The sequence below is a fragment of the Oncorhynchus gorbuscha genome, linkage group LG03 (assembly GCF_021184085.1).
Source record: "Oncorhynchus gorbuscha isolate QuinsamMale2020 ecotype Even-year linkage group LG03, OgorEven_v1.0, whole genome shotgun sequence".
Classification (NCBI taxonomy): Eukaryota; Metazoa; Chordata; class Actinopteri; order Salmoniformes; family Salmonidae; genus Oncorhynchus; species Oncorhynchus gorbuscha.
This window is the reverse complement of record NC_060175.1, coordinates 108,969,341-108,983,019: the sequence shown is the minus strand read 5'-3', so window position 1 is coordinate 108,983,019 and position 13,679 is coordinate 108,969,341. Positions and strand designations below refer to the sequence as shown.

General features: G+C 46.9%; 1 protein-coding gene across 1 annotated transcript in view; it reads left to right on the top strand.

Annotated features, from left to right (window-relative positions):
* Positions 1 to 13,679, top strand: part of lad1 (ladinin) — a 126,738-nt gene that overhangs the window by 15,545 nt on the left and 97,514 nt on the right. Inside the window, exons 4-7 of the mRNA XM_046344851.1 lie at positions 1,374 to 1,432; positions 1,649 to 1,781; positions 2,045 to 2,131; positions 9,068 to 9,111. Coding sequence (XP_046200807.1) covers positions 1,374 to 1,432; positions 1,649 to 1,781; positions 2,045 to 2,131; positions 9,068 to 9,111 — 323 coding nt within the window. The remainder of the gene's footprint in view (positions 1 to 1,373; positions 1,433 to 1,648; positions 1,782 to 2,044; positions 2,132 to 9,067; positions 9,112 to 13,679) is intronic.

Genomic DNA, 13,679 nt, shown 5'->3' with positions numbered 1-13,679 from the left:
AGGTCGCAGTGGTGGATAGTATATGGGGCTTTGGTGACAAAACAGATGGCACTGTGATAGACTACATCCAGTTTGCTGAGTAAAGTGTTGGAGGCTACTTTGTAAATGACATCGCCGAAGTCAAGGATTGGTAGGATAGTCAGTTTTACAAGGGTATGTTTGGCAGCATGAGTGAAGGATGCTTTGTTGCAAAATAGGAAGACGATTCCAGATTTCATTTTGGATTGGAGATGCTTAATGTGAGTCTGGAAGGAGATATTACAGTCTATCTGCAGTCAGGTCTGGGGTGAACCAATGGCTATATCTGTTCTTAGTTCTACATTTTTTGAATGGGGCATGCTTATTTAAGATGGTGAGGAAATTGCTTCTAAAGAACGACCAGGCATCCTCTGCTGACTTTTCTTTCCCGCGATTCAAATTCAGTAGGGAGATGACTAGCCTAGGTTATGTGACGTGATTAAGTAGGGACCTCTTCACTAGCTGACCAAGATCTGTGTCAAGACCAGATACTTACCCCACCGGCCCTCCCCATAACATCTATGTACAAATAAGAGAGCAGGTCTGGAATCAGTGTGGCAGGATAGGGCAGGATAGGATGACTACATAGAATGATCACTGTGCTTTTACATGATGGTCTTTCTGGAGGGTGGGAGAAATAAGGAGCAGGCAACCTAACGCAGATCACGTTTATTAGAATGTCTTACAACGCAAACAGTGGAAATAGGTGCCGGAAGAAACGGCTCAAATTGATATTACCTTGACTAAGCCTTACCCTCACACACTTGGTACCGGTACCCCCTGTATATAGACTCCACACTGACTCGGTACCGGTACCCCCTGTATATAGCCTCCACATTGACTCTGTACTGGTACCCCCTGTATATAGCCTCCACACTGACTCTGTACCGGTACCCCCTGTATATAGCCTCCACATTGACTCTGTACCGGTACCCCCTGTATATAGCCTCCACACTGACTTGGTACCGGTACCCCCTGTATATAGCCTCCACACTGACTTGGTACCGGTACCCCCTGTATATAGACTCCACACTGACTTGGTACCGGTACCCCCTCTATAAAGCCTCGTTATTGTTATTTTATTGTTGCTCTTTTATTTTTGACTTTACTTTATTTAATAAATATTTTTTTGAACTGCATTGTTGGTTAAGGGCTTGTAAAGTAAGCATTTCATGGTAAGGTCTACAACTGTTGTTTTTGGCATCCCGACAAATTACATTTGATTTAGAAGTTGTGCTACTGCACTGTATGGTAATGCTGTTTAATACAGCTACAGTATCCATAGCTAACTGTGTGTTGTAACAGCAGCAGAATAGTTCCCATGGTAACTGTCTATCTATTATGTGTTGTAACAGCAGCAGAATGGTTCCCAGGACCTAGGCCCAGACTCCAAACCCCCCTTCAAGTTTGTCAGGTAAGAAAACGGCCCCTAGATAAATTAGTCTGCCAAGTGTCTGTCCAACCTCTTCCTGTAGTTCTCTAACTTCCTGTTATCTCTTCCTGTGGTACTATAGCATCCTGTTATAGCTTCCTGTAGTTCTCAAACTTCCATCTATCTCTTCCAGTAGTTCTCGAACTTACTGTTATCTCTTCCAGTAGTTTTCTAACTTCCTGTTATCCCTTCCTTTAGTTCTCTGTCCATCTCCTTTGATAAGAGTCCCTCCCCCAGTGGGCATACAAGTCCCATGAGCCCCCATTCTCCCACAACACCGCTGTCCCCCGCTAGAGGAGCTCACAGCCCCACCCACTACGGACACACAGAGGTAATACACAATTGGACTTTTGCCACGACTCACAGACATACAGTCTCTGTAACTGTACAAGACCACCCTCTAGTGTTAAAACCAATAAGACTTTACACTGTATTCTAAAAGACAGCTTTATACTCTGTGTTGATGGTGTGTGTGTGTGTGTGTGTGTGTGTGTGTGTGTGTGTGTGTGTGTGTGTGTGTGTGTGTGTGTGTGTGTGTGTGTGTGTGTGTGTGTGTGTGTGTGTGTGTGTGTGTGTGTGTGTGTGTGTGTTTAGGGCAGTGTGAATGGATCCTCTGTTAGTTTGGAGCAGACAGCCAGACCAGCCTTCGCCAGACAGAGCTCTAGGACCGTCTCCTTCAGGGTAACTAACACATGCTCTAAACACCTGTGGCTTAAAAATAGGGTTTTAAACACTGGTATGTTGTTCTGTTGGTCAGAATTTGACTGTAAACTGTAGAATTAGAGTGAATTAAGAACTGTAGAGTTGGAGTGAATTAAGAACTGTAGAGTTGGAGTGAATTAAGAACTGTAGAGTTGGAGTGAATTAAGAACTGTAGAGTTGGAGTGAATTAAGAACTGTAGAGTTGGATTGAATTAAGAACTGTAGAGTTGGATTGAATTAAGAACTTTAGAGTTGGATTGAATTAAACATTTTAGTTGGAGTGATTTAAGAACTGTAAAGTAGAGTTAGTGGGGGTTTAGAACTGTAGAGTTGTTATACGGGGCGGAGCAGGTAAACCCAAGTGCAGACTCGGACGAGGAGAAAAGGAGAAGGTGACTAAGGTATTTATTGAACAACGGTGGGAAGATGGGGTGCAGGGGAGGCTCGGGCGGGTAGCAGGCAACCGGGGACTGAGGCTGAGGCAAGGGGAGCAAGGGCAGGGTAAGCAGGTCTGGAGCGGATTCCAAGGAAGCCATAGAGCAGGGGTCCAGGCCACAGAAGCAGGACTGACAAGACGAGGAACTGTGGACAGGGACCAGAGGCAGAGCGGGCGGAACTGTAGGGGAGGGAAAAGCAGCGTCAGGCTAGCGAAAACAAGCACACCAGGATAACAAGTTCTATGCAGGAACAAACGGCTTGAAACGTAGACTGACTGAGCAGAGATTACGCAGCGTGGAAGTGGCAGGGCTGAGTATTTGTAGAGATCTATCTTGATTTTGGAACAGGTTGCAGCTGGTGGTGATCTGCTCTGCCTCAGCACACCTATCTACACTCATACAATCCAAAGCACCCACACAGAGAGGAAGAGAGCACTGGAGGAGTGGCAGCAGGTTAGGGAGACACAGGATGAGAAGTAGGGTGTGTCAGGGGCAGATGTAACACGAGTTGAGTTAGAGTTTAGAACTGTCGAGGAACTGTCGAGGAAGAGGGAGTTTAGAACTGTCGAGGTAGAGGGAGTTTGGAACTGTCGAGGTAGAGGGAGTTTGGAACTGTCGAGGTAGAGGGAGTTTAGAACTGTCGAGGTAGAGGGAGTTTGGAACTGTCGAGGTAGAGGGAGTTTAGGAACTGTCGAGGTAGAGAGAGTTTGGAACTGTCGAGGTAGAAGGAGTTTGGAACTGTCGAGGAAGAGGGAGTTTAGAACTGTCGAGGTAGAGGGAGTTTGGAACTGTCGAGGTAGAGGGAGTTTGGAACTGTCGAGGTAGAGGGAGTTTAGAACTCTCGAGGTAGAGGGAGTTTAGAACTGTCGAGGTAGAGGGAGTTTGGAACTGTCGAGGTAGAAGGAGTTTAGAACTGTCGAGGTAGAGGGAGTTTGGAACTGTCGAGGTAGAAGGAGTTTGGAACTGTCGAGGTAGAAGGAGTTTGGAGCTGTCGAGGTAGAGGGAGTTTAGAACTGTCGAGGTAGAGGGAGTTTAGAACTGTCGAGGTAGAAGGAGTTTAGAACTGTCGAGGTAGAGGGAGTTTAGAACTGTCGAGGTAGAGGGAGTTTAGAACTGTCGAGGTAGAGGGAGTTTAGAACTGTCGAGGTAGAGGGAGTTTAGAACTGTCGAGGTAGAAGGAGTTTGGAACTGTCGAGGTAGAAGGAGTTTGGAACTGTCGAGGTAGAGGGAGTTTGGAGCTGTCGAGGTAGAAGAAGTTTGGAACTGTCGAGGTAGAGGGAGTTTAGAACTGTCGAGGTAGAGGGAGTTTGGACTTGTCGAGGGAGTTTGGACTTGTCGAGGGAGTTTGGACCTGTCGAGGGAGTTTAGAACTGTCAAGGGAGTTTAGACTAGACAAGCGGGTTTAGAACTGTCAAGGTAGAGGGAGTTTAGAACTGTCGAGGGAGTTTAGAACTGTCAAAGGGGGGTTTATACCTGTCGGGAGTTTAGAACTGTCGAGGTAGAGGGAGTTTAGACCTGTCGAGTTAGTCAGTCTAGAAATGTAGATTTAGTCAGTCTAGAACTGTAGAGTAGAGTTAGAGGGAGTTTAAAATCAAATCAAATAAATAAATGCGCCAAATACAACAGGTGTAGACCTTACCATGAAATATTGACTTACAAGCCCTTAACCAACAGGTGTAGACCTTACCATGAAATATTGACTTACAAGCCCTTAACCAACAATGCAGTTCAAGAAATAGAGTTAAGAAAATATTTACTGAATAAGTTAACCTGTTGCGACAAGCCATCCCGGATCCGGGATCGTGAATACAGCCTCAAGCTCATTACCATAATGCAACGTTAACTATTCATGAAAATCGCAAATGAAATGAGATCAATATGCTAGCTCTCAAGCTTAGCCTTTTGTTAACAACACTGTCATCTCAGATTTTCAAAATATGCTTCTCAACCATAGCAAAACAAGTATTTGTGTAACAGTATTGATAGCTATCTATTGATAGCTAGCGTAGCATTTAGCGTTAGCATTCAGCAGGCAACATTTTCACAAAAACCAGAAAAGCATTCAAATAAAATAATTTACCTTTGAAGAACTTCGGATGTTTTCAATGAGGAGACTCTCAGTTAGATAGCAAATGTTCAGTTTGTCCAAAAAGATTATTTGTATAGGAGAAATCGCTCCGTTTGGTACATCACGTTTGGCTACCAAAAAAACCCGAAAATTCAGTCATCAAAACGCCAAACTTTTTTCCAAATTAACTCCATAATATTGACTGAAACATGGCATACGTTGTTTAGAATCAATCCTCAAGGTGTTTTTCACATATCTCTTCGATGATATATTGTTCGTGGAAGTGTGCTTTCCCCTGTGAATCCCATGGGAAAATGCCTGCAGCTGAAGATTACGCACCAATTTAGACAAAGGACACCGGGCGAACACCTGGTAAATGTAGTCTCTTATGGCCAATCTTCCAATGATATGTCTACAAACACGTCACAATGCTGCAGACATCTTGGGGAAATGACAGAATGGGCAGGCTAATTCCTGGCGCATTCACAGCCATATAAGGAGACAATGGAAAACAGAGCCTCAAAAATTCTGCTAATTTCCTGTTTGAAGTTTCATCTTGGTTTCGCTTGTAGCATCAGTTCTGTGGCACTCACAGATAATATCTTTGCAGTTTTGGAAACGTCAGAGTGTTTTCTTTCCAAAGCTGTCAATTATATGCATAGTCGAGCATCTTTTTGTGACAAAATATTGCGCTTAAAACGGGCACGTTTTTTTTATCCAATAATGAAATAGCGCCTCCATAGGATGAAGAGGTTAAAGTTTTTTCAAAAAGTAACTAAAGAAAATGACATAACAATAACGAGGCTATATACAGGGGATACCAGTACCAAGTCAATCTGCGAAGGACAGATTATCTTACATATAATTCACTGTATCACAATTCCAGTTGGTCAGAAGTTTACATACACTAAGTTGACTGTGCCTTTAAACAGCTTGGAAATTCCAGAAAATTATGTTATGGCTTTAGAAGCTTCTGATAGGCTAATGGACAACATTTGAGTCAATTGGAGGTGTACCTGTGGATATATTTCAAGGTCTACCTTCAAACTCAGTGCCTCTGTGCTTGACATCATGGAAAAATCTAAAGAAATTAGCCAAGACCTCAGAAAAAAAATTGTAAACCTCCACAAGTCTGGTTCATCCTTGGGAGCAATTTCCAAATGCCTAAAGGTACCACGTTCATCTGTACAAACAATACCGCTCTGGAATGAGACTTTTTCTGTCTTATAGAGATGAACGTACTTTGGTGCGAAAAGTGCAAATCTATCCCAGAACAACAGCAAAGGACCTTGTGAAGATGCTGGAGGAAACAGGTACAAATGTATCTATATCCACAGTAAATCGAGTCCTATATATCGACATAACCTGAATGGCAGCTCAGCAAGGAAGAAACCACTGCTCCAAAACCGCCATTAAAAAGCCAGGCTACGGTTTGCAACTGCACATGGGGACGAAGATCGTACTTTTTGGAGAAATGTCCTCTGGTCTGATGAAACAAAACTAAAACTGTTTGGCCATAAAGACCATAGTTATGTTTGGAGGAAAAAGGGGGAGGCTTGCAAGCCGTGAAGCACGGGGGTGGCAGCATCATGTTGTGGGGGTGCTTTGCTGCAGGAGGGACTGGTGCATGTTGTAGTTTCTGGGATCTACATCTGTTTATATTAGTTACTGTGCTGTTACAAAGCAGTAATGCATTACGGCAGTGTTACGTTACTACACCTAATAGGAAATGCACATGCGCACTGGAATGCCGCGAACTGTAGAGCACGAGGGGTTTTTGACTAAAGGACAACTAACTGTCTCCCATCTCCTGCCTGGTCATTTCTCCACAACACAAATATTACACACGTAACAAAAGAAATGGGATCATGAGGGAGGAAAATTATGTGGATATATTGAAGCAACATCTCAAGACATCAGTCAGGAAGTTAAAGCTTGGTCACAAATGGGTCTTCCAAATAGACAATGACTCCAAGCATACTTCCAAAGTTGTGGCAAAATGTTGTGGCAAAATGGACAACAAAGTCAGTGTATTGGAGTGGCCATCACAAAGCCCTGACTTCAAGCCTATAGAAAATGTGTGGGCAGAACTGAAAAAGCAGCCTACAAACCTGACTCAAATCAAATTAAAGTTTATTTGTCACGTACGCTGAATACAACAGGTGTTGATCTTACAGTGAAATGCTTACTTACAGGCTCTAACCAATAGTGCAAAAAAGGGATTAGGTGAACAACAGGTAAGTAAAGAAATAAAACAACAGTAAAAAGACAGGATACATACAGTAGTGTGGCTATATACAGTGGTGAGGCTATATACAGTAGTGAGGCTATGTATAGACACTACATAGCCTACATAGCCTAGCATATACTACATAGCCTACATAGCCTAGCATATAGTCAGGCTGATTGAGGTAGTATGTAGATATGGTTCAAGTGACTATGCATATGTGATGAACAGAGAGTAGCGTAAGAGAGGGGTTGGCGGGTGGTGGGTGGTACACAATGCAGATAGCCAGGTTAGCCAATGTGCGGGAGCACTCAATTGGGTCAGCCCAATTGAGGTAATATGTACATGAATGTATAGTTAAAGTCACTATGCATATATGATAAACAAAGAGTAGCAGCAGCATAAAAAAAGAGGGGTTGGGGGGGCAAACAATGAAAATAGTCTGGTAGCCATATGATTACCTGTTCAGGAGTCTTATGGCTTGGGGGTAAAAACTGTTGCGAAGCCTTTTTGTCCTAGACTTGGGACTCCGGTACCGCTTGCCATGCGGTAGGAGAGAGAACAGTCTATGACTGGGGTGGCTGGGGTCTTTAACCATTTTTAGGGCCTTCCTCTGACACCGCCTGGTGTAGAGGTCCTGGATGGCAGGCAGCTTGGCCCCAGTGATGTACTGGGCCGTTCGCACTACCCTCTGTAGTGCCTTGCAGTCAGAGGCCGAGCAATTGTCGTACCAGGCAGTGATGCAACCAGGATGCTCTTGATGTTGCAGCTGTAGAACCTTTTGAGGATCTCAGGACCCATGACAAATCTTTTTAGTTTCCTGAGGGGGAATAGGCTTTGTCGTGCCCTCTTTAAGAATTTCTTGGTGTGTTTGGACCATTCTAGTTTGTTGTTGATGTGGACACCAAGGAACTTGAAGCTCTCAACCTGCTCCACTACAGCTCAGTCGATGAGAATGGGGCGTGCTCGGTCCTCCTTTTACTGTAGTCCACAATCATCTCCTTAGTCTTGGTTACGTTGAGGAACAGGTTGTTATTCTGGCACCAACCGGCCAGGTATCTGACCTCCCTATATGCTGTCTAGTCGTTGTCGGTGATCAGGCCTACCACTGTTGTGTCGTCTGCAAACTTAATGATGGTGTTGGAGTCGTGCCTGTACAGGAGGGGACTGAGCAGGCACCGCTGGGGAGCACCAGTGTTGAGAATCAGTGTGGCAGATGTGTTGCTTCCTACCCTCACCACCTGGGGGTGGCCCGTCAGGAAGTCCAGGATCCAATTTCAGAGGGAGGTGTTTAGTCCCAGGATTCTTAGCTTAGTGATGAGCTTTGAGGGTGTTGAACGCTGAGCTATAGTCAATGAATAGCATTCTCACATAAGTGTTCCTTTTGTCCAGGTGGGAAAGGGCAGTGTGGAGTGCAATAGAGATTGGATCATCTGTGGACCTGTTGGGGTGGTATGCAAATTGGAGTGGGTCTAGGGTTTCTGGGATAATGGTGTTGATGGGAGCCATGACCAGCCTTTCAAAGCACTTCATGGCTACAGACGTGACTGCTACGGAGCGGTAAGCAGGTTACCTTCGCTTCCTTGGGCACAGGGACTATGGTGGTCTGCTTGAAACACGTAGGTATTACAGACTTGGTCAGGGAGAGGTTGAACATGTCAGTGAAGACACTTGCCAGTTGGTACGTGCACCTTCAGTACACATCCTGGTAATCCATGGCCCCGCGGCTTTGTGAATGTTGTTCTTTTTAAAAGGCTTTCCTCACATCGAGAGTGGGATTACCGCTAGTGCTCTCATGCATGCTTCAGTTTTGCTTGCCTCGAAGCAAGCATAAAAGGCATTTATCTCATCTGGTTGGCTCGTGTCACTGGGCACCTTGAGGCTGGGTTTCCCTTTATAGTTTGTAATATTTTTCAAGCCCTGCCATGTCTGACGAGCATCAGAGCCAGTGCAGTAGGATTCACACACACACACACACACACACACACACACACACACACACACACACACACACACACACACACACACACACACACACACACACACACACACACACACACACACACACACACACACACACACACACACACACACACACACACACACACACACACACACTCTGTCCTCACTGACACACACTCACTCTGTCCTCACTGACACACACATGCACTCTCTGTCCACAGATGCTGAGGAAGAAAGAGGAGGAAAGCATGCCTTTACAGAGGAGGTAACACACACACACATTAGATAAGCCCGAGCCCTACCCATGCCCATGACATTTACCATTGCCCGATTGTCTCTGTCAAATGTAAGGCCATGGGTTTCTCACTATCACAGGTGAAGGATTTTTTTAACAAACAAAAAGAGTTGAACAAGAAGTTGTTACAACAACAAGAAAATAGCTTCAAGTTTTTTGTCCAACTACTGGTGGACTCAACTAATAAAATAATGGATGACCTGACCAGAGAGGTCCAGGACCTGAAGAACAGTTTGCAGTTCTCCCAGGGTCAGCTCAATGAGTTTAAACAGGAAAACGGCAAGATGACAGCAATCTGTAAGTCAGTGAGATAGGACATCCGTTCTGTATGTGAATATATGATGAGAATGACAGAGAAATCAGATTATCTCAAGGGACAATCAAGGTGGAACAGCGGAATTGCAGAATATCCTCATGAGACCTGAATGGAGTCTGAGGACAAAGTAAGGGAAATGATATCTGACCACAGTAAGACTGAAGTGGAACATGCCCACAGGACTGGAAAACCCATTACTGGCCCAGGTGACAGGCCCAGGTGACAGGCCCAGGTGACAGGCCCAGGTGACAGGCCCAGGTGACAGGCCCAGGTGACAGACCCAGGTGACAGGCCCAGGTGACAGGCCCAGGTGACAGGCCCAGGTGACAGGCCCAGGTGACAGGCCCAGGTGACAGGCCCAGGTGACAGGCCCAGGCCAATAGTGATCAAGTTCCTGAGGTTCAAGGACAAGGTAGCTGTTCTGGAAAGAGCCAAGACCTTGAGAGGAACATAAATCTTCCTCAACGAGGACTATCCTGAAACTGTGCCCCAGAAGAGGAAAGAACTTATCCCAGCCATGAAAGCTGCCAGAGCGCGTGGGGACAATGCTTACATCCACTATGACAGGCGCATTGTCCGTCCACCCTCCCAAAAGCCTGATTAATAGATTAATGGACATGATCTTTTATCTTGCTTTGTTTGCTCTTTTCCCTATTATGTCTATCTCTGATCAGCTACCCAGGAAAGGGCTGACAATTGCCCATATTAATACATGTAGCCTTAGAAATAAGGTTCATGAAATCAATAATTTGCTTACATCAGATTACACCCATATATTAGCCATTTCTGAGACTATACAACAGTAGCAATACAAGGATACAGCATCTATAGTATAGACTGGAGTGCTTATGTGTGTTGCTATATTTATATATATTTATATATATTGTGGTAAACCGTGGGGTGTTGGGTTGAGCGTGCAGAAATTGACACAGAGACAGGGAGTTTTTAGTCCACAAAAACAACTTTACCAATGTAAGGTACTGGGTGTCGTGAGAGTGAAATCAGGCGCAGGAAAGCAGAGAGTTCAATAAAGTGCTCCTTTAATGGACACACGGTGAACCACGGCCACCCCACTTTTGGGTGCTCAAACCAAATGTCCCAGACACAGGGAATGAAAACAGTCTAGCACTAAATACACGAACACATCTAATGCAAACATCCAATGCAAACACCAGGGTTACAATGATTAATCCCGCACAAAGAAACGGGCGGGCCGGCTGACTAATAAGCCCAACTAATACAACCAACTCAAAACAGGTGTAATCAATAAACACATAAGGAGAGGGAGAAAATAATCAGTGGCAGCTAGTAGGCCGGCGACGACGACCGCCTAGCGCCACCCGAACGGGAAGGGGAGCCACCTTCAGTGGCAGCTAGTAGGCCGGCGACGACGACCGCCTAGCGCCACCCGAACGGGAAGGGGAGCCACCTTCAGTTGGATTTGTGACAACTAAGACAGAAAATAAACATAACAAAGAAAATCAGTGAGGTTTGGCTCGTTGCTTCTTCTCTCCTTTCGCCCGGTGTCGGCCTCTCCCCATTCTTCTCTCCTTTCGCCTGGTGTCTGTCTCTCCCCATTCTTCTCTCCTTTCGCCCGGTGTCGGTCTCTCCCCATTCTTCTCTCCTTTCACCCGGTGTCGGTCTCTCCCCATTCTTCTCTCATTTACATTTACATTTAAGTCATTTAGCAGACGCTCTTATCCAGAGCAACTTACAAATTGGTGCATTCACCTTATGACATCCAGTGGAACAGTCACTTTACAATAGTGCATCTAAATCTCAAAGGGGGGGGGGTGTGAAGGATTACTTTATCCTATCCTAGGTATTCCTTAAAGAGGTGGGGTTTCAGGTGTCTCCGGAAGGTGGTGATTGACTCCGCTGTCCTGGCGTCGTGAGGGAGTTTGTTCCACCATTGGGGGGCCAGAGCAGCGAACAGTTTTGACTGGGCTGAGCGGGAACTGTACTTCCTCAGTGGTAGGGAGGCGAGCAGGCCAGAGGTGGATGAACGCAGTGCCCTTGTTTGGGTGTAGGGCCTGATCAGAGCCTGGAGGTACTGAGGTGCCGTTCCCCTCACAGCTCCGTAGGCAAGCACCATGGTCTTGTAGCGGATGCGAGCTTCAACTGGAAGCCAGTGGAGAGAGCGGAGGAGCGGGGTGACGTGAGAGAACATGGGAAGGTTGAACACCAGACGGGCTGCGGCGTTCTGGATGAGTTGTAGGGGTTTAATGGCACAGGCAGGGAGCCCAGCCAACAGCGAGTTGCAGTAATCCAGACGGGAGATGACAGGTGCCTGGATTAGGACCTGCGCCGCTTCCTGTGTGAGGCAGGGTCGTACTCTGCGGATGTTGTAGAGCATGAACCTACAGGAACGGGCCACCGCCTTGATGTTAGTTGAGAACGACAGGGTGTTGTCCAGGATCACGCCAAGGTTCTTAGCGCTCTGGGAGGAGGACACAATGGAGTTGTCAACCGTGATGGCGAGATCATGGAACGGGCAGTCCTTCCCCGGGAGGAAGAGCAGCTCCGTCTTGCCGAGGTTCAGCTTGAGGTGGTGATCCGTCATCCACACTGATATGTCTGCCAGACATGCAGAGATGCGATTCGCCACCTGGTCATCAGAAGGGGGAAAGGAGAAGATTAATTGTGTGTCATCTGCATAGCAATGATAGGAGAGACCATGTGAGGTTATGACAGAGCCAAGTGACTTGGTGTATAGCGAGAATAGGAGAGGGCCTAGACCAGAGCCCTGGGGGACACCAGTGGTGAGAGCGTGTGGTGAGGAGACAGATTCTCGCCACGCCACCTGGTAGGAGCGACCTGTCAGGTAGGACGCAATCCAAGCGTGGGCCGCGCCGGAGATGCCCAACTCAGAGAGGGTGGAGAGGAGGATCTGATGGTTCACAGTATCGAAGGAAGCCGATAGGTCTAGAAGGATGATAGCAGAGGAGAGAGAGTTAGCTTTAGCGGTGCGGAGCGCCTCCGTGATACAGAGAAGAGCAGTCTCAGTTGAATGACTAGTCTTGAAACCTGACTGATTTGGATCAAGAAGGTCATTCTGAGAGAGATAGCGGGAGAGCTGGCCAAGGACGGCACGTTCAAGAGTTTTGGAGAGAAAAGAAAGAAGGGATACTGGTCTGCAGTTGTTGACATCGGAGGGATCGAGTGTAGGTTTTTTCAGAAGGGGAGCAACTCTCGCTCTCTTGAAGACGGAAGGGACGTAGCCAGCGGTCAGGGATGAGTTGATGAGCGAGGTGAGGTAAGGGAGAAGGTCTCCGGAAATGGTCTGGAGAAGAGAGGAGGGGATAGGGTCAAGCGGGCAGGTTGTTGGGCGGCCGGCCGTCACAAGACGCAAGATTTCATCTGGAGAGAGAGGGGAGAAAGAGGTCAGAGCACAGGGTAGGGCAGTGTGAGCAGAGAGGTGAGGGAGGAGGGGGGGGGAGGAGGATTCAGGAGGGAGGAGAAGGTGGCAAAGAGCTTCCTAGGGTTATAGGCAGAAGCTTGGAATTTAGAGTGGTAGAAAGTGGCTTTAGCAGCAGAGACAGAAGAGGAAAATGTAGAGAGGAGGGAGTGAAAGGATGCCAGGTCCGCAGAGAGGCGAGTTTTCCTCCATTTCCGCTCGGCTGCCCGGAGCCCTGTTCTGTGAGCTCGCAATGAGTCGTCGAGCCACGGAGCGGGAGGGGAGGACCGAGCCGGCCTGGAGGATAGGGGGCATAGAGAGTCAAAGGATGCAGAAAGGGAGGAGAGGAGGGTTGAGGAGGCAGAATCAGGAGATAGGTTGGAGAAGGTTTGAGCAGAGGGAAGAGATGATAGGATGGAAGAGGAGAGAGTAGCGGGGGAGAGAGAGCGAAGGTTGGGACGGCGCGATACCATCCGAGTAGGGGCATTGTGGGAAGTGTTGGATGAGAGCGAGAGGGAAAAGGATACAAGGTAGTGGTCGGAGACTTGGAGGGGAGTTGCAATGAGGTTAGTGGAAGAACAGCATCTAGTAAAGATGAGGTCGAGCGTATTGCCTGCCTTGTGAGTAGTGGGGGAAGGTGAGAGGGTGAGGTCAAAAGAGGAGAGGAGTGGAAAGAAGGAGGCAGAGAGGAAAGAGTCAAAGGTAGACGTGGGGAGGTTAAAGTCGCCCAGAACTGTGAGAGGTGAGCCGTCCTCAGGAAAGGAGCTTATCAAGGCATCAAGCTCATTGATGAACTCTCCGAGGGAACCTGGAGGGCGATAAATG